The sequence below is a fragment of the Cucurbita moschata genome, unplaced genomic scaffold, assembly GCF_002738365.1.
Source record: "Cucurbita moschata cultivar Rifu unplaced genomic scaffold, Cmos_1.0 Cmo_Scf00033, whole genome shotgun sequence".
Lineage (NCBI taxonomy): Eukaryota > Viridiplantae > Streptophyta > Magnoliopsida > Cucurbitales > Cucurbitaceae > Cucurbita > Cucurbita moschata.
The window spans coordinates 849,408-874,081 of NW_019268549.1; the positions used below are offsets into that span (position 1 = coordinate 849,408).

A 24,674-nucleotide genomic window follows, 5' to 3' on the forward strand; every position below is an offset into this window, starting at 1 on the left:
ATGGTACGTATACAGTAGCGACTTTAAATTGAGCAGAAAATTTCGGGTCATTTCAAGAATTGTCATCTATTCTTTGGTATGTATGCACCCATACAAGATCAAAATCATAGCGTCTACAGGCCATCAGTGTCACTCAAACGTGGGTCGTGCCTCACCATGATATGCATGGATCACTATATCATTGTCTCACCATGTGCACATATATGTATGCATCACACAACACTATGCATAATGCATAAATACATACGTATATAAGTATATATATATATATATATATATATAAAATGTATTTGTATATAGCACATTTGTATATATTTCATCCTTTTGTTTTTAATTGTGAAAATTTTACATATATTTCTTTTATATTCTTCTATTAAAAAAATTTGCCTTAAAATTTCAAAGATACACTTAATAATAATTATTTATTAATAAAAAAAATAGCTAATTTCTATATTAGATAACAGTCTTGGTATTAAATAGTCTAGATAAGATAAATTGATAAAATTATGATTTAAATATAATTTAAGAAAATTTCTTAATAAAGAAAAAATATAAAAGAAAATTTTAACAAAAATATCAAAAGAATAAATGGAGATTAATATTGAGTAGATTTCCGACTATATTCACCTGATGTGCTACTAATTAAAAAATAACTGAGAAATATCATTTAAAATTAAACAAACAATTATTTTAGATTCAACATATTTTAGACTTAATTTAATTTTTTTTATGGTAAACTTTTTCAATCCAATAAACCCTTATTAAATAATGAATTTGCCTAATCTAACTATAAAATATTCACGTTAGGTTGATTTGGATTTGGAGTTGTTCAAGTAATTTACTAAAAAAAATTTAATAAAAATAAATTGCTAATATAGAAAACCTTTGTTAATTTGTTTTTAAATACTGATTTAGTTTACTTGGTTTGATCGGTTTGACGGTGTTGTTGGAGTAACTATTTTAACGCAATAATCCAAATAAAATAATTAAAAGAAAACAAACAATAAAAACAAGATGCCAAATTTAAAAAGATCTCACTCTTTATGTTTCCTTACACGCTATATTTTCCTAAACTAGGGCTAATATTCTAAGTAATCCAACCATTCCATTTACGACCCAAATTTTAACCCATAAAAAAGTAATAAGAGTAATAATAATAAATCCCTTTCCTATTTTTTTATTTCTAAGTATCCTATAAAATCATTTTTCCTCCTAATCTAAAAAATCATAAACTCACCAAGAAAATTAATCATGGAACTCCCTCAAACACCCACAAAAATCATCCATGTAATTTTTTTTCTCTTTGAATTTCACTTTTTTTTTTCTTTGTTTTCTTTCTATTGATCCTGCGCTTGGCTTGTTATTCTACTTTTCATTGGTTTTTCCTTCCGATTACGTAAATGATCATGAGTTTTTGTTCAAAATCGAGATTGATTGATTGAAAAACTTTGTTTCTTTCATGTCCAACACAAAGATGAACCAATAAACTTAACTTCTGTTTCAGCATTATTTTATCAAGAAACAAAAAGAGATTGAATCATCTTTGATTTTGTTCCGCAGGTTACCGCAGCGAGAATCTCAACCGTGATCGTACTGGCATTGGTGAGCTTAGCTACAGTGGACGCTATGAATCCGCGTCTAAGTTCGAACTCTCTGAAATTTCAGGCCATTAATTGTCGGAAACACTCGGCGTTGTTGACGGAGTTTGGCGGCGTCGGCGATGGAGTAACTTCAAATACTCACGCATTCCGAAAAGCGATTGAACATCTCAGCACACTCGCGGCGGATGGTGGTGCTGAATTGATCGTGCCGCCGGGGAAATGGCTAACTGGAAGTTTTAATCTGACTAGCCATTTCACACTTTTTATCGATAAAGAAGCAAAAATTCTTGCATCCCAGGTTCGACCTATTGAGTATTTTATTTTTATAAGGCTAACAACTTTCTGAGTGGTGATTTGAATTTTATTCTTTAATAGAAAATAAATGAGTTAAGTTTGTTCCTCATAATTTAATGGTATAGAAAGAATCAGAATGGCCACTAGTGGAAGTTCTCCCATCTTATGGGAGGGGAAGAGATGCTCCAAGTGGACGGTACAGCAGCCTCATCTTTGGGACTAATCTCACCGATGTGGTTATCACAGGTGATTATTTTTCTCTTACCTTTTAACATTCTAATTTTTTTTAAATGGTTTGCAAAATTATAATCTTTACCGGCTTCGGTGCTATCAAAATTAAATAAAAAAAAAATTAAGGTGAATGAAAACATAGGAAAAACATTTATAGAAAATAAAGTTGGGTTGATGACATGGTGTAGGTAACAACGGTACAATCGACGGGCAGGGATCTTCTTGGTGGGAAAAATTTAAGAAAGGGGAACTCAAGGAAACACGGCCATATGTGATCGAGATCATGTACTCTGATCAAATCCAGATATCCGATCTCACCTTAATCAACTCACCTTCTTGGTTTGTTCATCCGATTTATAGCAGGTTTGACTATTTCACTTGGAACCCATGCTTGGAAAAAGAAATTAACGCTTTGTAATAATATACCATTCAAATTATTCCCAACTAAAAACAATTTTGATTTTTATATATATATTATTATGATTTATTTTTAATTTGGTTTGGTTTGGTGGGCTGAAAATGCAGGAATGTGATTATCCAAGGACTCACTATCTTGGCTCCTGTCACTGTACCTAACACTGACGGAATCAATCCAGGTTCCCTTCTTCTTTGCCTTTAAAACCTTAGGGTTCTTTTCTTTGTCAATCCATCTCCCTAATTCTCTATTCAATTTATCAGATTCTTGTTCCAACACTCGAATCGAAGACTGCTACATTGTCTCTGGTGACGATTGCATCGCCATCAAGAGCGGATGGGACCAATATGGTATCAAGTTCGGAATGCCGACCGAGGACCTTGTCATTCGCCGCCTCACTTGCATCTCACCAGATTCTGCAGGTATCGCCCTTGGCAGCGAAATGTCTGGCGGAATCCGCAACGTCAGGATCGAAAACGTCACTGCAATCAATACACAGTCTGCTGTTAGAATCAAAACCGCTCGCGGACGAGGTGGTTTCGTCAAGGACATTTTCGTTCGAAGAATGTTTCTATCCACGATGAAATACGTCTTCTGGATGACTGGAGACTACAAATCGCATGCAGATGACAAGTTTGATCCCTCAGCAATGCCGGTGATTAAGAATATTAATTACAGAGACGTGGTGGCTGAGAATGTTAATATGTCGGCAAATTTGGCAGGGATATCAGGAGATCCATTCACGGATATTTGTATGTCGAATGTGAAGATTGGATTGTCGAAGAAGCCTAAAAAGTTGCAGTGGAACTGTACGGATGTTGAGGGATTTAGTAGCGATGTGGATCCGCCTCCATGTGCTCCATTGGCTAAAGCAGCGAAAAGCGGTGGATGTGACTTTCCAGAGGATAAGCTGCCAATTGAGAATGTTGAGTTGAAATCATGCTCGGTTGAAATTCCTGCCTTCTGATATACTTTGTTTTTTTTTATAAAAAAAAAAATCTATGGAATAAATGGTAATAAAAATTTAAAGAAGATGCAGATAAAATGTCTTTTTTCTTAAAATTGGTTAAAATAAGAAGTTTTTAATTTTAAAAATAAGTTATTTCAACTAAACGGGTAATATTTAGTAATACTCAAACTCAAAATCATCACAATAATAATCTAGGATTGAAAAATAAAATGAAACCTCTTAAATCCAAATATATTGGTATAGGGTATTTATGTTTTATTTTTATTTTTATTTTAAGTTATTTTATTTTAAAGACTCTTTATTAAACATTAAATCTATGATAATATTTTATGAATAGTCTCAAATGATTATTTCCGCATAAAATGGTTACATTATGTATATGATAGCAATTTTAAGTTAGTACTTGAAAGCCTGTAAATGGTAAAATTCCAACAAGTTTACAAGGAGTTTGAATGGAAGATGTGATGTGATCAAGCTGATTTGGTTTTCCTTCTTGGCTTGATGTGCTCTTAGCCTTTGAATGTCGAGGCCTACACACCACCAACACTATTTCGAAAATGAACAAGTTCTAGAGATGTGCCAAAGTGCTAATATTTTGGTGTTATAGTGTAGTTTCGATAAGTAGTGTGTTGAGTAAGGCATCAATCATTTTTAAGCAATGAAGAGGGCCTCGACATTTTTTTTTTTTCTGAATTCATACCCTTGCAAAATATGAGATCTCATGAGAAAGTTAGGTGCCCTGCTAAAAGGATTTTCCTATGGTATATGAGTGAGTGTATCGATCCTATATTTTTACTAACTTAAAGTCGCTACCTTTATCATAACATACTCTCTTGTACGGAAATAAACATTTAAAACTTCATCATAAAACATTGTCATGGAATTACATGTTCAAAAATATCTTTAAAACAACCTAACGAAATATAAAATAAAAAAAAATAAACATTAAAAGTAAAAACACCCTACACTAAATTAAATTAATTGAGAAAATTAATATTTCACGTGATAATCATAACTCAGATCTTAATCCTAACTGAGTTATGAATTTCTACCTCTACAAGACTATCTTTTGATTTGCATGGGTGAGATTGACTTTTGTAACCATTTCAGCATTGCTTACCACATGACCAAATAAAGGTAAAATCATAATTTCATTTAAATCATAATTTCACTAAATGAAATTTTCACAGTTTCCCATACCTATAAGTAGTTGAATAGTTTCCTTAACTATTGGTTTCCAAATTTGAAAAATGGGATCCCACCTTCTCAACTTCACGAGAGAGGCTTAGTTTATAATTAGATCATAAAAAAATTATTTATTAGAGAAATGTAATTGCATGGGTAAAATAAACTTTTAACCCGGTCATAATTACGAACTAACTCACCAAAAATTGACTAGCTTGTAATGATTATATTAATGGACAGAACTTGTCCTATAATATATAAAAATGTAACTCTAGATCTAATAATAGGGTATCCTATGGTTAAGGGATGAAAATTAATTAATTTTTAATTGATCAACTTTTATATTATTATTTGAGCTAGGCGTCCCCTTGCTGACTCATAAGATTTAAATACATTCTTTTAATTTTAATAAAATAAAATTGGTTCATAATACTTGATGATGAAAAATTCATATCTAATAGGGCCTTACTAGACTCATTTAAAACAAATTGATATGATAGAGTTGAGGTTGCCATATTCGATGCTATGTACCTACCATATAAGTACTAGTGATCATAGATGAGACACATTCTTATACCAATGAGGTAGATTTAGATTAGTCTCAATACGATTACACCTTACTTAGAACTAAATCTATTTCGAGTATATGGTATCGTGTATGGAAATAAAGTAGAGGCTCTTATCAAGACTTCTGTTTCATAACCAATTTTGGATGAATACACCATGAGGTTGTCATACTTGAGATCTCCCGAATCATGACATGATATTATAATCCAACATTGATTATCACCTATTCCTTAGGACATATGCATCCTGTCACACTTATAGAACCATAATATCCCTAGACCATATATGGTATTATGTGCAAAAATACTTTTGTGCTTCAACGAGGCCTTTATTTCGTAAACTAGTCCTTGGGTGGACCAGAGTCCATATGGATATATTATGAGATAGGGCAAATGAGTGTATGGCACGATGTTATGGTCCTACTTTAAAATTGTCGTCTATTATTTAGTATGTATGCACATAGATAGTATCAAAATCATAACGTCTACAAGCCATCAGTGCCACTCAAATGGAGGTCGTGCATTACCATGACATGCATGGATCACTATATGGTCGTGCCTCACCCTATGCGTATATATGTATGTGTCACACAACACACACGTGCATATATAATAGAGACATATCTACATGCTTAAATAAATACAAACATATACATATATATATCAATACATATATACACATCACACACACATATATAAAAGTAGGCATGTACTTGTACATTTTTATGATTTTCATCTTCTTTTATAATTTTAATCTTTTTTGTTTTTAAATGTGCAAAATTTTACCATATATTCCCTCTATATTTGTTTATTCAAAAAAAAAATTCCTAAATAATGGTAAAATTTGAAAGATTTCTATATTAGATAATAAACTTTATAGTCTGATTTTTATAAATATTTTTTTATAATTTTATTTGATAACCATCAATACACTTTTCATTTTTATTTTTTGAAAAATAAAATTGCAAGTCATATTTCACTTGAAAAAAATTTCTGATTTAAACCTAATTTAAGAAAATTTCTTAAAATAGAAAGAAATATAAAAGAAAAAATTTTAACAAAAACATCAAAACAGTAAATAGGAATTAATATTATCATTAAATTTTAATCAAATCAATATAGAAATATTGCAAAACTAAATAAATATTTTTGGTGAAATATATTTTAGACCTAATTTAATTATTTGAATGATAAATCTTTTTTATCAAATAATGAATTCAACTTAACCTAATCATGAATATTAGGTTGATTCGAGTTATTCGAGTAATTTATTAAAAAAATTAAAAAAAAAAAAAGGTTAATATTGAAATCATTTTATAATTTGTTTTTAAATATCGATTTAGTTGACTTGGTTTGATCCGGTTCTTCGAATTACTATTTTAACACCCTAATACTCATAAAACAATTTTAAAAAAACAAACGACAAATTTAAAACGCTCTCATTTTTTATCTTTCCTTGCATGTTATATTATTATTAAAAAGATGACAAATCTCACCGTTTCACCCTTTAAACAATAATGTAATAATAGTAATAAATTCCTTTCCTATTTTTAATCCATAAATTATTCTATAAAATCCTTTCTCTCCTCATCTAAAAACCATAAATTCAAAAAGAAAATTCATCATGGATCATCCTCCAAAATCCACAAAAATCAATGTAATTTTTCTTCTTCTTTCTCTTTGAATTTCCTTTTAGTTCTTTGCTTTCTTTGAATTGATCGATGGGTGGGCTTGTTCTTCTACTTTTCATTTGTTTTTCTTTTGGGTTATCCAAAATGATTATGGGTTTTTGTAAAAAAAAAACTCAATGGTTTCCGTTTACCTATGAGAAATTTTGTTTTTCTAGATTTTTTTCTTGAGAAAATTTGAAAATGTAACTCATAAACCCAACCGCTGTTTCCAGTATTATTTTCTCGAGAACCAAAAAGAAATTGAATGATCTTTGATTTTTTTCGATAGGTTACCGTGACGAGAATCTCGATTGTGGTCGTACTGGCATTGGTGAGCTTAGCTACCGTGGACGCTATGAATCCGCATCTGAATTCGAACTCTCTGAAATTTCAAGCGATTAATTGCCGGAAACACTCGGCGTTGCTGACGGAGTTTGGCGGCGTCGGTGACGGAGTAACTTCAAATACTCTCGCGTTCCGAAAAGCGATTGAACACCTCGGCACATTGGCGACGGATGGCGGTGCTCAATTGGTCGTGCCACCAGGGAAATGGCTGACAGGAAGTTTTAATCTGACTAGCCATTTCACACTTTTTATCAATAAAGAAGCTAAAATTATTGCATCCCAGGTTGGACCTATGAAGTATATTATTTTTATAAAGCTAACAACTTTCGAAATAGTGATTTGAATTTTAATCTTTAATCCAATATAAATTAGTTAGATCTGTTCCTCATCATTTAATGGTAATGGTGTAGAATGAATCAGAATGGCCACTTGTAGAAATCCTCCCATCTTATGGGAGGGGAAGAGATGCTCCTGATGGACGGTACAGTAGCCTCATCTTTGGAACTAATCTCACCGACGTGGTTATCACAGGTGATTTTTATTTTTTTACTTTTTAACATTATAATTTTTTTTTAATGGTTGCAAAATTATAATCTTATAGGCTTTTTGTGCTATCAAAATTAAATAAAAAAAATTAAGGTAAATAAAAACATAAGAAAAACATTTATAGAAAATAAAGTTGGGTTGGTGACATCGTGTAGGTAACAACGGTACAATCGACGGGCAGGGATCTACTTGGTGGGAAAAGTTTAAGAAAGGGGAGCTCAAGGTAACACGGCCATATGTGATCGAGATCATGTACTCTGATCAAATCCAGATCTCAGATCTCACTTTGATCAACTCACCTTCTTGGTTCGTCCATCCAATCTACAGCAGGTTTGACTATTTCACTTCAGTCCTATTGTCCTATTATTTTATGATTAAGCTAACAAAAATAAAAAATAAAATAAAACTGGTAATAGTATTTTGAATTTTATATATATGATTTATTTTTAATTTAATTTGGTTTGGTTGGGTGAAAATGCAGAAATGTGATTATCCAAGGGCTCACTATCTTGGCTCCAGTCACGGTACCCAACACCGACGGAATCAATCCAGGTTTCCTTCTTCATCAACCTTTAAAACCTTAGGGTTCTTTTCTTCATCAATCCCTTTCCCTAATTCTTCATTCAATTTATTAGATTCTTGTTCCAACACTCGGATTGAAGACTGCTACATTGTCTCTGGTGACGATTGCATCGCCGTCAAGAGCGGATGGGACCAATACGGTATCAAATTCGGAATGCCGACCGAAGACCTCATCATTCGCCGCCTCACTTGTATCTCACCAGATTCTGCAGCTATCGCCCTTGGTAGCGAAATGTCTGGCGGAATTCGCAACGTCAGGATCGAAAATGTCACTGCAATCAACACACAGGCTGCCGTCAGAATCAAAACTGCGCGTGGACGAGGCGGTTTTGTCAAGGACATTTTCGTTCGAAGAATGTTTCTATCCACGATGAAGTACGTCTTTTGGATGACTGGAAACTACAAAGCGCATGCAGATGACAAGTTTGATCCATTAGCGTTGCCGGTGATTAAGAACATTAATTACAGAGACATGGTGGCCGAGAATGTTAATATGTCGGCGAATTTGGCGGGAATTTCAGGAGATCCATTCACGGATATTTGTATTTCGAATGTGAAGATTGGATTGTCGAAGAAGCCTAAAAAGTTGCAGTGGAACTGTACGGATGTTGAGGGATTTAGTAGCGATGTGGATCCGCCGCCATGTGCTCCACTAGCCAAGGTAGCGAAAAGCGGTGGATGTGACTTTCCTAGGATAAGCTGCCAATTGAAAATGTTCAGTTAAAGTCCTGCTCGATTGAAATTTCTACCTTTAAATAGAGACTTTGTTTTTTTAGTTCAATGAAATAAATGGAAATGAAAAATTTAATCAACTATTGGATAAAATGTCTTTTCCCTTAGAATTTATAATTAAAAATAAGTTATTTCAACTGGATTTGTAATATTTACTGAAACTCAAAATCGTCAAAATAATACTTTAAAATTAAAAAATAAAATGAAACCTCTTAAATCCAAATATATATGAATCTATCTGAAGTGTTTATAGTATGATTAAGACACCTTATTTGGTATCACATTTTGTGTAATCTTTTTTGCGTTTTTAGTTTTTAGTACAACAATTATATGGCGTCGGAATTGAACCTTCTGTCGTCAACAAGAAAGTGCACAATAATTTAGTCATCGGTGGCATTGGTAAACGGTAACACCTAAATTGGAAAGAATTTGGAGAGAATAAAAGATAAGAATGAAGAGAAAGGAACCTACTAAGGAAATTAAGTGCAAAGCCAAAGTGATGTTTAAAGACAGAATTTTCAATCAAGAACTAGCCGCATTTACTTCAGTGTTTTTAGAGAGCTGATTAATTCTTCTTTAAAGGGACTCTTGGGCAAGCCCAGTCTATAAGTTAGGTAATCACTAATAAAGGAGATGAAAAGGAAGAGAAAGCTCTCTAATTCGGGAGGGCTTGCAACTATGTCAATCTTTGGTTCTTGTTGCCTCAAGTTCGTCATTCTCGACACCAAGCTAACTACAAAGGTGCAAGTGTTTATTCAAGAGCTTTTGTGTAATAATCCAAGAGCAAAAAAAAAAAAAAAAAAATTAAAATTAAAATTGTTCCAGTTAATTTATGTTGAGAAGGGGGAAGTTGGCCTCTACTTTAAAATGGAGGTCCTTCCTTCATTTCATCATCCCACTTGAATAGTTCAAAGCTAGAGAATATATTTTTATGACGGTTCTAGGTCAGGATTTTGGCCGATTGAGCTTGTGTCTAATAAGCTAGACATTTTCCTTCTACTTTAAACTCTTCATAAACCCTAAAAAATAGTATGACTATCTTTTACTTAATTTAAATTTTTTAAGTCAAATTTAAATTTATGCCTAATTTAAATTTTTTTAGTCAAATTTAAATTTATGCATAATTAGGCTTAGTTAGTTTTAAGGAGTAAATTCCCACATTAGAATTTTAATTGTTCATTGTGGAATTCTTAGGTAGAATTAAATTTCAAAGGTCGGTGGTGAGTTGGCATCCAGCATCAAGAGGTCATAGTAGCTTCAGCGTAGGCCAATCAAGTAAGTGGACTTACTATTGGCATGATTAGAAGTTCGTGTTATGTATGATGGCACGTGTCCCATGGTTATGCACGTGTCATATATTTGATATATATGAGATGTTTATGAAATAATATGTCCATGATATGATATTACTATGATTTAATATAATGAGGATATGATACATTTTATAATATGATATATTTGACGATATGATACATGTTATAATATGACATACTTGACGATATGATACATGTTGTGATATGATTGATAAAATGATACGTACATGATATGATATGGTATATTGAAGGACATGTTAAGTGCATTATATGACATAATGCAATGTATGACATGGATGACACACAGTAGATATGTTTTGACATGATATACAACTCTGATATATTTTTTAAAAGTTATGTTATAAAATGATATGATATGGGAAAATGGAAGAGGTTGTTTTATATAGTTTAATAAATGAAAATTGTTGGGACCTCATGCATCATTATATGTTACATGCATCGGGGAATTACTCTATTTATGATTGGTATGGAAGTGTACATCACGAAATGATAAATGATTATTATGTTTATCATAATGTGCTAGGTTATGGAGACTAGTGCTTATTTATAGCTGGTTAGTATGTACTATATTTGGTAAATAGTACAGTAAATGGTTAAATGGTTATATATATATAGTAAATAGCTATATATAGTAGATGGTTGAATCTAGTAAAGCTATATATGGTAAGCTGAACTATATGTATACAGTATAGTTTTGAAAATGTACTTTCTTTATTGTCTGTATTCTCGTATATATTTGAAGTCATCAATATAAATTCTTTGGCCAGAGTTCTCATTGTATTTTCTGTATCCTATTTTTTGTGTTCATCTCGATCGAGTGTGTGCGTTGTTGTGCGATCCTAACAACTACTCCTACCAGATGTCTGGCAATAGCACCAGAGAATACTCGCTTGACTAGAAAAGGGGCCCAAGAGGTGTGAAAACCGGTGAGTCTTTATTTGCACGTATGAGCCATGTGTAGAATAATAAATAAAAATCCAATAAGCCGTTTAGGATAGTCACCTAAGAGAACACAACTTTAAATGATAGGTCACATTCATAATTGCACGTGTTTGCATCTAACACCAACAGTGGAGTCACTTGCTGAACATTTCTTAAAATACTAAAGCGCTACATTTATTTTCTAGATAAAGGCAAGACACTTCTGTACAATTATGAAGACATCAAAATTTTAAAAACAATGTCACATGCATAGGCCAGTTGTATTTAATGTTCTAGACTATAGGTTAGTATAGAGTATTTTCTATTTTATTTTTACTTATATCTATTTTAATTTTTCGGTTGTCTTTTTAAGGACTTTTTATTAAACATTAAATTCACGACAACGTTTTATGAATACGTTTCAAATGATTAGTTCCACATAAAATGGTTATGTTATGTATTCGATAGCGATATTATGTTGTAAAAATATAGAGTTGTTACATTTTGGATGTTTGGACAGTAGCTTACAAGTGTGCAAACAAGCAAGTTTAGTACTTAAAAGCCTATAAAACGTCGAAATTCCAACAAGTTTACAAAGAGTTTGAATGGAAGATATGATGAGGATCAAGCTTGCTTTGGTTTTCCTTCTTGAATTGATGTGCTCTCAACCTCTGACTGTCGAGACCTACACACTACCAAACCAACAACATTCAAGAAACGAACAAGCTCTAGAGATATGCCAAAGTGCTAATATTTTGAACATCGGAGAATCATGTTTGAGTAATAACCTATATATTCGCTCTATATAACAAAAAAAATAGTAAATTTATATATTAGATAATAGACTTTAAATTCAATAGGTTGGATTATACCACTATAAAGTGATTTTTATAGGTATTTTATTTCATCTTTTATTTTTCATGTTTTAAATTTTAGTAAATACACTTTTTTTTTTTTTATAAACAAAAATAACTTACTGGTCGTATTTCACTAGGATTTAAACATAATTTAAGAAAAAAATTTAATAAAGAAAGAAATATAAAAATAAAACTGTAACAAATATATCAAAAGAATAAATGGATTAATATTGAGTTATACTTACCAGTTTGAAGAGATTTCATCTAATAATATTCAATCTCATTTGCTATCAGTAATGAAAAAATAATTAATCTAATTAAATGCTAATCAAATCAATAAAAAAAATATCATTCAAAATTAAACAAACTTTGAACATGTTTTAGATCAAATTAAATTGTTTGGATGGTAAACTTTTTCAATCCAACAAACTCAAACTCTTGTCAACCAATGGATTCAGGCCTAATCTAACCATAGAAAATGTCTGATAATTTGTTTTTAAATATAGATTTAGTTGACTTGGTTTGATCGGTTGTTCCAATAACTATTTTAACACTCTAATATTTATAAGAACCATTAAAAAAAAAAAAAACAAACAAACAATGCTAAATTTAAAATGCTTTCACTCTTTTTGTTTCCATATATGTTCTATGGTCCTAAACAGATCAACTAATATTCTAGGTAAATTCTACTGTTTCATGGTAATAAATTCCTTTCCTATTTTTAAGTCTTAAATTATCCTATAAAATTCTTTTTCCTCTTGATCTAAAAACCATAAATTAAATAAGAAAATCCATCATGAATCTTCCTCCAAAACCCACAAAAATCAATGTAATTTTTCTTCTCTTTCTAGTTGAATTTCCTTTTGGTTCTTTGTTTTCTTTGAATTGATCCGATGGGCTTTTCATTGGTTTTTCTTTTGGGTTATTCAAAATGATTGTGTTTTTGTTCAAAACCCTAATTGGTTTATTGAAGTTTTTTTTTTTTTTTTTTTTTATCCTCACTTTTCTGGAGAAAATTTGAAAAATGTAACAGATACAAACATGAATCCATAAACCCAAAAGAAATTGAACCGATCTTCAATTTTTTTTTTTCAGCAGGCCGCAGCGAGAATCTCGGCTGTGATCGTACTGGCATTGGTAAACTTAGCCACCGTGGACGCCATGAATCCGCGTCTGAGTTTGAACTCTCTCACATTTCAAGCGATCAATTGCCGGAAACACTCAGCGTTGCTGACGGAGTTTGGCGGCGTTGGGGACGGAGTAACTTCAAACACTCACGCGTTCCGGCAAGCAATTGAACATCTCAGCACATTGGCAGCGGATGGCGGTGCTCAATTGGTCGTGCCGCCAGGAAAATGGCTGACTGGAAGTTTTAATCTGACCAGCCATTTCACACTTTTTATCGATAAAGAAGCTAAACTTCTTGCATCCCAGGTTCGATCTATGGAATATATTATTTGTTTAGAGCGAATAATTTTAGGAGTGGTGATCTAAATTTTAATCCTTAATTGAAGCTGAATTAGTTAGATTTGTTATAATTTAAGTGTGCAGAATGAATCGGAATGGCCACGGGTAGAAGTTCTCCCATCTTATGGGAGGGGAAGAGATGCTCCCGGTGGACGGTACAGTAGCCTCATCTTTGGAACTAATCTCACGGATGTAGTTATCACGGGTGATTATTTCTTTTTCTTACGTTTTAACATTGTAATTTTTTTAAAAAAAATTATAATCTTATAGACTTAGTGCTATCAAAATTAAATAAAAAAAAAAATTAAGGTAAAGGAAAACATTAGAAAAAAAATTATAGAGAAATAAAATTGGGTTGGTGACATGGTGTAGGTAACAACGGTAAGATCGACGGGCAGGGATCTTATTGGTGGGAAAAGTTTCACAAAGAGGAGGTCAAGGTAACACGGCCATATATGATCGAGATCATGTACTCTGATCAAATCCAGATTTCGGATCTTACTTTGAACAACTCCCCTTCTTGGTTCGTCCATCCAATCTATAGCAGGTTTGACTGTTCCACTTCCTCCGCATAGAGTCTTGTGTTCTTGTATTTTAGGATTATGCTCAAAAGAAAGTTAAAACTTGTAATAGTTTACTATTCAAATTACTCACCACTAAAAATGATTTAAAATTTTATGATTTTATTATTATTTATTTTTAATTTGGTTCGATGGAAACTCAGAAATGTGATTATCCAAAGGCTCACAATCCTGGCTCCAGTCACCGAACCTAACACGGACGGAATCAATCCAGGTTTCCTTCTTCTTTACCTTCAAAACGTTAGGGTTCTTTATTTCGTCAGTCCCTCTCCCTAATTCTCCATTCAATTTATCAGATTCCTGTTCCAACACTCGAATCGAAGACTGCTACATTGTCTCCGGTGACGATTGCATTGCCATCAAGAGCGGGTGGAACCAATACGGTATCAAGTTCGGAATGCCAACCGAGGACCTCGTCATTCGCCGCGTCACTTGTACTTCACCAAATTCCACAGCTATCGCCCTTGGTAGCGAAATGTCTGGCGGAATCCGCAATGTCAGGATCGAAAACATCGCTGTAATCAACACACAGGCTGCCGTCAGAATCAAAACTGCTCGCGGACGAGGTGGTTTCATCAAGGACATTTTCGTTCGAAGAATGTTTCTAACCAGGATGAAGTACATCTTTTGGATGACTGGAGACTATAAAGCTCATGCAGATGACAAGTTCGATCCCTCAGCATTGCCAGTGATTAAGAACATTAATTACAAAGAGTTGGTGGCCATGAATGTTAGTATGTCAGCAAATTTGGCTGGAATTTCAGGAGATCCGTTTACAGATATATGTATTTCGAATGTGAAGATTGAATTGTCGGCGACGCCTAAAAAGTTGCAGTGGAACTGTACGAACATTGAGGGATTTAGTAGCGATGTGGATCCGCCGCCATGTGCTCCGCTGGCTAAGGCAGCAAAAAGAGGTGGATGTGACTTTCCTGAGGATCAGCTGCCGATTGAGAAGGTTCAATTGAAGTCATGTTCTCTTGAAATTCCTGTCTTCTAGTAAAGGCTTTGTTTTGTTTTGTTTTTTTCTTTTTTTTTAATTCTATGGAATAAATAGTAATGAAAAATTTAATGAAGATATAGATAAAATGTCTTTTCCTTACAAATTTATAAACAAAAAAAAATAAGAAGTGTCATTACCCCTCCCGAATCTATCTACTTTACCAACATCATAGTTAACGTGCGTAGGGGCACTACCCATCATTGGCCACTGTTGATGATGGCCAACGAGCATTGCCCACCGACGAGGTAAAGGGAATGTATTATTCATTCGCACAACAAAAATATTTGATTTTATGGAACTTTTTCCTTCTTACATGTGACTTTTAACACAAGACCAACATTAGTCTAAATTTCTGGAAAGAATATCCCAAATACTTGAGAAAAAGGATAAAGTAGGTGATATAATAATATATTTAAATATTTTTAGTGTTGCTATGAACCAGTAAGAGTCTTACTAACCTACAAATGATACGTTTTGATACAAAATTAATTTATGACTCTGTTATAGACTTGCATTCTTATGCACAATAGAACGAATGTTTATGATCTAGTTATAAGTTAAGTCTCTCTCGAACTAGTGACAGGGTGAGGCCTCATAGTTCAAGTCCCGACTCATCTACTTACCTCGATATGGGAGAAGTGAATTCCGTCTTATATTATGTTTCCAACTCTCTGTTTGGTCAAATCCGCAAAATAGTAGGTGTATTGAATTAGCTACAAAAATCACTCTCACCCATTCAAATCAAAGGATAAGTCGTCACAAATAAATGTTCATAACTTACTCGGGATTAAGATTGTGTCGTATGTGATCGTTATGTAAAATCTTTTTAATCAACAAATTAATAAAAAGTACTATGTTGTAGTTAAATTTTATAGGAACACATTGAATAAGATATCTCAACTCACATGTCTCCATACAGAATTTAGATCAAATCATTTTTAACCATTACAATGTGGCTGTATCAATAATATTACTAAAACAAGATATTTAACCTTATCTACACTAGATTGTTTAGATTGTTTCTTGAAAATGATTCTCTCATACGTCGAACACATTCTCTACCAACACACTTATTTTTTATTTGTAGCTCACCTCCTCGTCCATCGAACTTTTACCAACACACTTTTTTTTTTTATCTGTAACCACTAATAAAGGAGATGAAAAAGGAAGAGAAAGCTCTCTTGTTCGAGAGGGCTTGCAGCTATGCCAATCTTCGGTTCTTGTCGCCTCATGTTCGTCATTCTTGACACCAAGCTAACTACAAAGCTGCAAATATTTACTCTAAGAGTTTTTGCGTGATAATCCAAAAACAAAAAAAAAATTAAAATTAAAATTGTCCCCACGTAGTTTATGTTGAGAAGTGGGGAGTTGGACTCCACCTTAAAATGGAGGCTCTTACTTCATTTCATCATCCCACTAGAATGGTAAAAAGCCAGAGAATACATTTTTATGACGGCTCTAGACCAGGATTTTGGCTGATTCAGCTTCGATCTAATAAGTTTGGACATTTTCCTTCTACTTTCAACTCTTCAAAAACACTTAAAATTAGTATGACTATCTTTTCGTTAGTTTAGATTTTTGCGGTCGAGTCAAATTTAAATTTATGCATCATTAGGCTTCCCTAGTTTAAATTATTGAGTAAGTTTAAATTATTTATGCAAAATTAGGTGCGCAAATTCTCACATTAGAATTCTAATGGATCAGTGTGGAACTCTAAGGTAGAATTAAACTTCAAAGGTTAGTGTTAAGCTAGCATCAAGCATCAAAAGGTCATAGTAGCTTCGGCGTAGATCAATCAAGTAAGTAGACTTACTATCAGTATGGTTAGAAGCTTGTGTTATGTATGATGACACGTGCCCCATAGTTATTCACGTGTCATGTATTTGATATGTGTGAGATGTTTATGAAATAATATATCTATGATATGATATTACTATGATTTGATATATTGATGATATGATACATGTTATAATACAATGTATTTGACGATATGATACATGTTATAATACAATGTATTTGACGATATGATACATGTTATAATATGACATACTTGACGATATGATACATGTTGTGATATAATTGATGAAATGATACGTACATGATATGATATGGTATGCTAAAGGACATGTTAAGTGCATGATATGACATAATGCGATGTATGACATGGATGACACACAGTAGATATGTTGTGACATGATATACAACCCCGATATATGTTTTAAAGGCTATGTTATAAAATGATATGACATGGGAAAATGGAAGTGGTGTTTTATATAGTTTAATAAATGAAAATTGTTGGGACCTCATGCATCATTGTATGTTACATGCATCGGGGAATTACCCCCTTTATGATGGGTACAGAAGCGTACATTATGAAATGAAAAATGATCATTATGCTTATAATAATCTTACGACGGTCGCTATTCCTACTGGGTATCCGACAATAGCACCAGAGAATGCTCGCCCGACCAGAAAAGGGGCCTAGGAGGTGTGAAAACTGACTAGTGAGTCTATATTTGCACGTATGAGTCATGTGTAGAATAATAAATAAAAATCCAATGACTCGTTTAAGATAGTCACCTAAGATAACACAATTTTAAATATAGGTCACATAAATAATTGCATGTGCTTGCGTCTAGCCCCAATAGTGGAATCACTTATGAGCATTTCTTAAAATACTAAAGCGCTACATTTATTTTCTAGGTGAAGGCAAGACACTTTTGTACAGTTAAGACATCGCAATTTTAAAAACAATGTCACATGTATAGGCTAGTTGAATTTAATTTCGTAGACTATAGGTTAGTATAAGGTATCTCTATTTTATTTTTACTTATATCTATTTTAATTTTTCAGTTGTTTTGTTTTAAAGACTTGTTATTAAACATTAAATCCATGACAACGTTTTATGAATACGTTTCAAATGATTATTTCCGCATAAAATGGTTATGTTATGTATACGATAGTGATTTTAGGTTAGTAAAAATCTAGAGTCGTTACATTTTGAATGTTGGACAGTAGCGTACAAGTGTGTAAACAAGGCAATTTAGTACTTAAAAAAGCCTATGAAACGTTGAAATTCCAACAAGTTTACAAAGAGTTTGAATGGAAGATGTGACGAGGATCAAGCTTCATTTGGTTTTCCTTCTTGGCTTGATGTGCTCTCAGCCTTTGAATGTCAAGACTTGGACACAAAAAACTAGCAACAACATACAAGAAATGAATCAGCTCTAGAGATGTCCAAAGTGCTAATACTTTGGTATTATAGTGCAGCTTGTGAAAGTAGTGTTGAGTAAGGCTTCAATTATCTTAAGCAATGAACGGGGCCTCAACGACTTTACAAAATATGTGCAAGTCTCATAGGAAAGTTAGGTGCCTTGCTAAAAAGTTATTTAATGGTATACGACTAAGTCCATGGCTAGAACTCAAATGCAAATTGGAACTAGGTGAGGTTCTAAGTATATTTAAACACTTATGGGAATACATAGATTGCTTAGAACTTAAAATATACATGTTACGATAGATTAACTTGGGATGATTGTTTGACCCGATTAGGTTTAAACTTACCCCAAACATGTTTTATACATCAAATATGAGTCATTTCACTACTTCGAGGCATGTAAACATCTTGTTTGACTTCATGCTTTAATTTTGGTGCATCTAAACATGATTAGAACTGCTATATTGAGAATAAGTTTTATATGTAAAGTTATGAACTAATGTATCCTTGTTTCATTTATGTAGAATGAGATTTATGTCCTCAAGTCGTAATTTATTATTTAATTTTTAATAATAATTTTGATTATTTTATTTACAATTTAATATTATCAATTGTCTAAAAAATTCAAGAGTACTAATACAATCTTAAACAATATGTACTTAACTTACTAGAGGATCATGTTCGAGTAATAACTTATATATTCACTTAATATAACAAAAAAAAATAGTGAATTTCTATATTAGATAATAGACTTTATATACAACAGGCTCGATTATACAACTATATTTTAAGTGATTTTTATAGGTATTTTATTTAATAACTTGCAGGTCATATTTCACTAGGATTTAAATATAATTTAAGAAAAAAATTTAATAAAGAAAGAAATATAAAAAGAAAACTTTAACAAATATATCAAAAGAATAAATTAATTAATATTGGGTTATACTTACCAAATTCAAGAGATTTCATCTAATAATATTTGATCTCATTTGCTACCATTAATGAAAAAATAATTGATCTAATTAAATGCTAATCAAATCAATAAAAAAAATTATCATTTAAAATTAAACAAATAACCGTTAACATGTTTTAGATGGAATTTAATTGTTTGGATGGTAAACTTTTCAATCCAATAAACTCGTCAACTAATGAATTCAGCTTAATCTAATCATAGAAAATGTCTGATAATTTGTTTTTAAATATGGATTTAGTTGTTTGATCCCATTCTTCCAAAAAAAACTATTTTAACACCCTAATACTCATAAGAACAATTTAAACAAAAAAAATAAAACAAACAAACAATGCCAAATTTAAATTGCTTTTCACTCTTTTTATTTTCATGTAGGTTGTATTGTCCTAAACAGATCAACTAATATTGGATGTAAATCCAACGGTTTCATGGTAATAAATTCCTTTCCTATTTTAATTTCTAAATTATTCTATAAAATCGATTGTCCGTGATCTAAAAAACATAAACTCAAAAATATAATTCATCATGGATCTTCCACGAAAACCCACAAAAACCAATGTAATTTTTCTTCTTCTTTCTCTTTGAATTTCCCTTTGGTTCTTTGTTTTTTTCTTTTAATTGATCTCGTGGGTTGGCTTGTTCTTCTACTTTTCATTGGTTTTTCTTCTGGGTTATTCAAAATGATTATGGGTTTTTGTTTAAATCCCCGATGGGTTTATTGTTGAGAAAATTTGAAAATGTAACCAATACAAACATGAATCCATAAACCCAACTGCCGTAAAAAGGAATTGAATCATTTTTTTTTTATTTTTTTTTTTTTTGCAGGTTACTGCAATGAGAATCTCGACTGTGATCGTACTGGCATTGATGAGCTTAGCCACCGTGGGCGCCATGAATCCGCATCTGAGTTCAAACTCTCTGACATTTCAGGCGATCAGTTGTCGAAAACACTCGGCATTGCTGACAGAGTTTGGCGGCGTTGGTGATGGAGTAACTTCAAACACTCACGCGTTTCGAAAAGCAATTGAACATCTCAGCACATTGGCTGAAGATGGCGGTGCTCAATTGGTCGTGCCGCCAGGAAAATGGCTGACCGGAAGTTTTAATCTGACCAGCCATTTCACACTTTTTATCGATAAAGAAGCTAAACTTCTTGCATCCCAGGTTCAAAGTGTCGAGTATATTATTTTTCAGAGCTAACAACTTTAGGAGTGGTGATCTGAATTTTAATCCTTAATCGAAGCTAAATTAATTAGATTCGTTCATTATAATTTAACTGTGCAGAATGAATCGGAATGGCCACTTGTAGAAGTTCTCCCATCTTATGGGAGGGGAAGAGATGCTCCCGGTGGACGGTACAGCAGCCTCATCTTTGGAACTAATCTCACCGATGTGGTTATCACGGGTGATTATTTCTTTTTCTTACGTTTTAAGATTGTAATTTTTTTTTTTTAAATTATAATCTTATGGACTTGGTGCTATCAAAATTAAATAAAAAACAAATTAAGGTAAAGGAAAACATTAGAAAAACAATTATAGAGAAATAAAATTGGGTTGATGACGTGGCGTAGGTAACAACGGTACAATCGACGGGCAGGGATCTTATTGGTGGGAAAAGTTTCACGAAGAGGAGCTCAAGGTAACACGACCATATATGATTGAGATCATGTACTCTGATCAAATCCAGATTTCGGATCTTACTTTGATCAACTCCCCTTCTTGGTTCGTCCATCCGATCTATAGCAGGTTTAACTATTTTACTTTCTCACAAAGTCTCGTTATTCTTGTAATGTACGATTATACTTAAAAGAAAGTTAAAATTTGTAATAGTATACTATTTAAAACCACTAAAAATGATTTAAAATTTTATGATTTTATTATTATTTATTTTTAATTTGGTTGGATGGAAACTCAGAGATGTGATTATCCAAGGGCTCACAATCCTGGCTCCCGTCACCGAACCCAACACGGACGGAATCAATCCAGGTTTCCTTCTTCTTCACCTTCAAAACGTTGGGTTCTTTATTTCGTCAATCCCTCTCCCTAATTCTCCATACAATTTATCAGATTCCTGTTCCAACACTCGAATCGAAGACTGCTACATTGTCTCCGGTGACGATTGCATCGCCATCAAGAGCGGATGGGACCAATACGGTATCAAGTTCGGAATGCCAACCGAGGACCTCATCATTCGCCGCCTCACTTGTATCTCACCAGATTCTGCAGGTATCGCCCTTGGTAGCGAAATGTCTGGCGGAATCCGCAACGTTAGGATCGAAAACGTCACTGCAATCAACACACAGGCTGCCGTCAGAATCAAAACTGCTCGCGGACGAGGCGGTTTCGTCAAGGACATTTTCGTTCGAAGAATGTTTCTATCCACGATGAAGTACGTCTTTTGGATGACTGGAGACTACAAAGCGCATGCGGATGACAAGTTTGATCCCTTAGCATTGCCAATGATTAAGAACATTAATTACCGAGATGTGGTGGCCGAAAATGTTAATATGTCGGCAAATTTGGCTGGGATTTCAGGAGATCCATTCACAGATATATGTATTTCGAATGTGAAGATTGAATTGTCGGCGACGCCTAAAAAGTTGCAGTGGAACTGTACGAACATTGAGGGATTTAGTAGCGATGTGGATCCGCCGCCATGTGCTCCACTGGCTAAGGCAGCAAAAAGCGGTGGATGTGACTTTCCTGAAGATCAGCTGCCGATTGAGAAGGTTCAATTGAAGTCATGTTCTCTTGAAATTCCTGCCTTCTAGTAAAAGCTTTGTTTTTTTTTTTTAATTCTACGGAATAAATGGTAAGGAAAAATTTAACGAAGATATAGATAAAATGTCTTCTCCTTGCAAATTTATAAACAAAAAATAAGAAGTGTCATTACCCCTCCCAAATCTATCTACTTTACCTCTATCATTGTTCTCATTGGCCACTGCTGATGGCCAACAATCATTGCCCACCGACGATGTAAAGGGAATGAATTATTCATTCGCACAACAAAAACGTTTGATTTTATTAAAAGTTAAAACAAAACAGGTAAATTGAAATGAATACAAATCGTACCATTGTAGAAATCGTGGAAGGCATGTCTCTTGGCCAAACTTCCTTATTTGGAACTTATTCTTGACTATGGAACCTTTTCATTCTTACATGTGACTTTTAACCCACCACCAACATTAGTCTAAATTTCTTGAAAGAACGTTCCAAATATTTGAGAAAAGAATAAAGTATGGGAGATAATAATATATTTAACTCTCTATCTAAGGGTATCACCAATAGCAGGACTGCAGTCAGCCGCTTCCTTCCTCTGTAGTCGTCCGCTCGGGCAGAGTTGTGCCAAGGCTTAGCTTATCTTTGCTTCAGTCGAGGACTGGAATCCTCTGAGATCAACAGAACAGGCTGATAATCGAAGATGCTGAGCAAAACTGCTGGCCTTAGGAATGGATCCGTAACATCAACTGTAGAAGAATGAGGTGAATGTTGATGAATAGGAGAAGGCCACAATACATCTCCAAACTGGTCTCGTTCTCATTTGGGATGCCCTTTTACTCCAGCTATCCCGTAATGTACTTATACTCATCCTCTATCTTCCGGTAATGTACTCAGAGAAGCGTTAGGTTGCTTCTACTAGATACTTTCTAAGTCAGTCACACTTGGTTGGTTACATCGACCACCAAGGCATGAAGGATGGAATGGAAGAGAATGCGGCTGGCTCTTGAGAGTGTTTACTAGTCCATCAAGGCTTTCTACAACTGATGCTGAAATGGGGCTATGAGCCTTTTTTCTTTCTTTCTGGTCTAGTGGCATAAAGGTTGCTATGCCTTCTCATATATCAATCGAATGTTAGACCTCATCTCATCAAGACAAACAAGGTGGTTGGGGTTTCTTTCTCTTAGCAGCTTGACAGTCGAGCTACTCTACTTACTCACGAACCTATATGACCTGATTGAAGAGTAACTGAGATAAATAGGCAGGGGACTTCTTTTCCCTGTATTCCTACTCTTAGTTAGTCTGCTTCTTTCTCTTCTCCCTCCGGTAAAGGAGATTCAATCCTTCTTTCAGCTATGATTCTTTCTCCTCTTACTCCTGCCCTTTTCTCTTTCTTTGACTGATTTGATTGAACTCGGTTGGGTGGTTGGGTGGGTGAACTAGGTGAAGTATCTAATTCATTTTTTAATTTCAAATATATATTTTTATTTAATGTAGCATAATTATTTTTTTCCCTTTTAGGTTTAATATATAGTATATTAAATATTATTGAGAATTTTTTAATTAAATATATTTTTATCATTTATATATTTAATATATCTAACGAATTAAATAGTAATTTGAACATTCAAAATTATATATATATATATATATATATATATATATATATATATATGTATGTATATATATATGTATGTATGTATATATATATGTATGTATGTATATATATATGTATGTATGTATATATATATGTATACTTCAATTTTTAATTAACTTAATTATTTAATATGGTTAGTGTTAGTAATTTGAACCTTCAAAATTAAATATATTTTTATATATATATATATACACTTCAATTTTTAATTAACTTAATTATTTAATATTTTTAGTGTTAGTAATTTGAACATTCAAAATTAAATATATATATATACTTCAATTTTTAATTAACTTAATTATTTAATATTTTTAATGTTAGTTATTTGAACATTCAAAATTAAATATATTTATATATATATATATATATATACACTTCAATTTTTAATTAACTTAATTATTTAATATTTTTAGTGTTAGTAATTTGAACCTTCAAAATTAAATATATATATACTTCAATTTTTAATTAACTTAATTATTTAATATTTTTAGTGTTAGTAATTTGAACCTTCAAAATTAAATATATTTATATATATATACATATATATATATACTTCAATTTTTAATTAACTTAATTATTTAATATTTTTAGTGTTACTATGAACTACTAAGAGCGTCTTATTGACCTACAAATGATAAGCTTGCATGACCTACAAATGATAAGCTTCAATGATACAAAATTATAAGTCGCTCTGTTATAGACTTAGTGTTGCATTCTTATGCACAATAGAACAAGTTGTATCCATAGATATAATTATTATAAGCAAGTCGGTTCTCCACGAATTATTCACAATTATAGTTGAATCAAAAGTCCGT

At 32.7% G+C, this 24,674-nt stretch overlaps 4 protein-coding genes across 4 annotated transcripts; all 4 read left to right on the forward strand.

The window, feature by feature from the left end:
* Window positions 1-1,251: 1,251 nt before the first annotated feature.
* On the forward strand, window positions 1,252-3,508 carry LOC111430236 (probable polygalacturonase). Its single transcript, XM_023066403.1, has 6 exons — window positions 1,252-1,287; window positions 1,561-1,899; window positions 2,021-2,141; window positions 2,315-2,489; window positions 2,652-2,722; window positions 2,805-3,508. The coding sequence occupies exons 1-6, from the start codon at window positions 1,252-1,254 to the stop codon at window positions 3,506-3,508; spliced, it is 1,446 nt and encodes a 481-aa protein (XP_022922171.1).
* Window positions 3,509-7,260: 3,752 nt separating this feature from the next.
* Window positions 7,261-9,129, forward strand: LOC111430374 (probable polygalacturonase). The gene is made up of 5 exons (XM_023066592.1): window positions 7,261-7,560; window positions 7,688-7,808; window positions 7,979-8,153; window positions 8,305-8,375; window positions 8,459-9,129. Exons 1-5 carry the CDS (start codon window positions 7,288-7,290, stop codon window positions 9,127-9,129), a joined length of 1,311 nt encoding a protein of 436 aa, XP_022922360.1. The 5' UTR covers window positions 7,261-7,287.
* Window positions 9,130-13,045: 3,916 nt separating this feature from the next.
* On the forward strand, window positions 13,046-15,297 carry LOC111430373 (probable polygalacturonase). Its single transcript, XM_023066591.1, has 6 exons — window positions 13,046-13,078; window positions 13,345-13,683; window positions 13,801-13,921; window positions 14,089-14,263; window positions 14,441-14,511; window positions 14,594-15,297. The coding sequence occupies exons 1-6, from the start codon at window positions 13,046-13,048 to the stop codon at window positions 15,295-15,297; spliced, it is 1,443 nt and encodes a 480-aa protein (XP_022922359.1).
* Window positions 15,298-20,012: 4,715 nt separating this feature from the next.
* On the forward strand, window positions 20,013-22,258 carry LOC111430237 (probable polygalacturonase). Its single transcript, XM_023066404.1, has 6 exons — window positions 20,013-20,045; window positions 20,313-20,651; window positions 20,772-20,892; window positions 21,059-21,233; window positions 21,403-21,473; window positions 21,555-22,258. Exons 1-6 carry the CDS (start codon window positions 20,013-20,015, stop codon window positions 22,256-22,258), a joined length of 1,443 nt encoding a protein of 480 aa, XP_022922172.1.
* The last annotated feature ends 2,416 nt before the right edge of the window (window positions 22,259-24,674 follow it).

Coding starts and splice junctions, on each gene's coding strand:
- LOC111430236 (XM_023066403.1), top strand. CDS start 1,252: ATGGAACTCCCTCAAACACCCACAAAAATCATCCAT. Junction 1,288..1,560: donor CACCCACAAAAATCATCCAT/GTAATTTTTTTT, acceptor TTTGTTCCGCAG/GTTACCGCAGCGAGAATCTC. Junction 1,900..2,020: donor CAAAAATTCTTGCATCCCAG/GTTCGACCTATT, acceptor TTAATGGTATAG/AAAGAATCAGAATGGCCACT.
- LOC111430374 (XM_023066592.1), top strand. CDS start 7,288: ATGAATCCGCATCTGAATTCGAACTCTCTGAAATTTCAAGCGATTAAT. Junction 7,809..7,978: donor CACCGACGTGGTTATCACAG/GTGATTTTTATT, acceptor GACATCGTGTAG/GTAACAACGGTACAATCGAC. Junction 8,154..8,304: donor GTCCATCCAATCTACAGCAG/GTTTGACTATTT, acceptor GTGAAAATGCAG/AAATGTGATTATCCAAGGGC.
- LOC111430373 (XM_023066591.1), top strand. CDS start 13,046: ATGAATCTTCCTCCAAAACCCACAAAAATCAAT. Junction 13,684..13,800: donor CTAAACTTCTTGCATCCCAG/GTTCGATCTATG, acceptor TTAAGTGTGCAG/AATGAATCGGAATGGCCACG. Junction 14,512..14,593: donor CACGGACGGAATCAATCCAG/GTTTCCTTCTTC, acceptor TCAATTTATCAG/ATTCCTGTTCCAACACTCGA.
- LOC111430237 (XM_023066404.1), top strand. CDS start 20,013: ATGGATCTTCCACGAAAACCCACAAAAACCAAT. Junction 20,652..20,771: donor CTAAACTTCTTGCATCCCAG/GTTCAAAGTGTC, acceptor TTAACTGTGCAG/AATGAATCGGAATGGCCACT. Junction 21,474..21,554: donor CACGGACGGAATCAATCCAG/GTTTCCTTCTTC, acceptor ACAATTTATCAG/ATTCCTGTTCCAACACTCGA.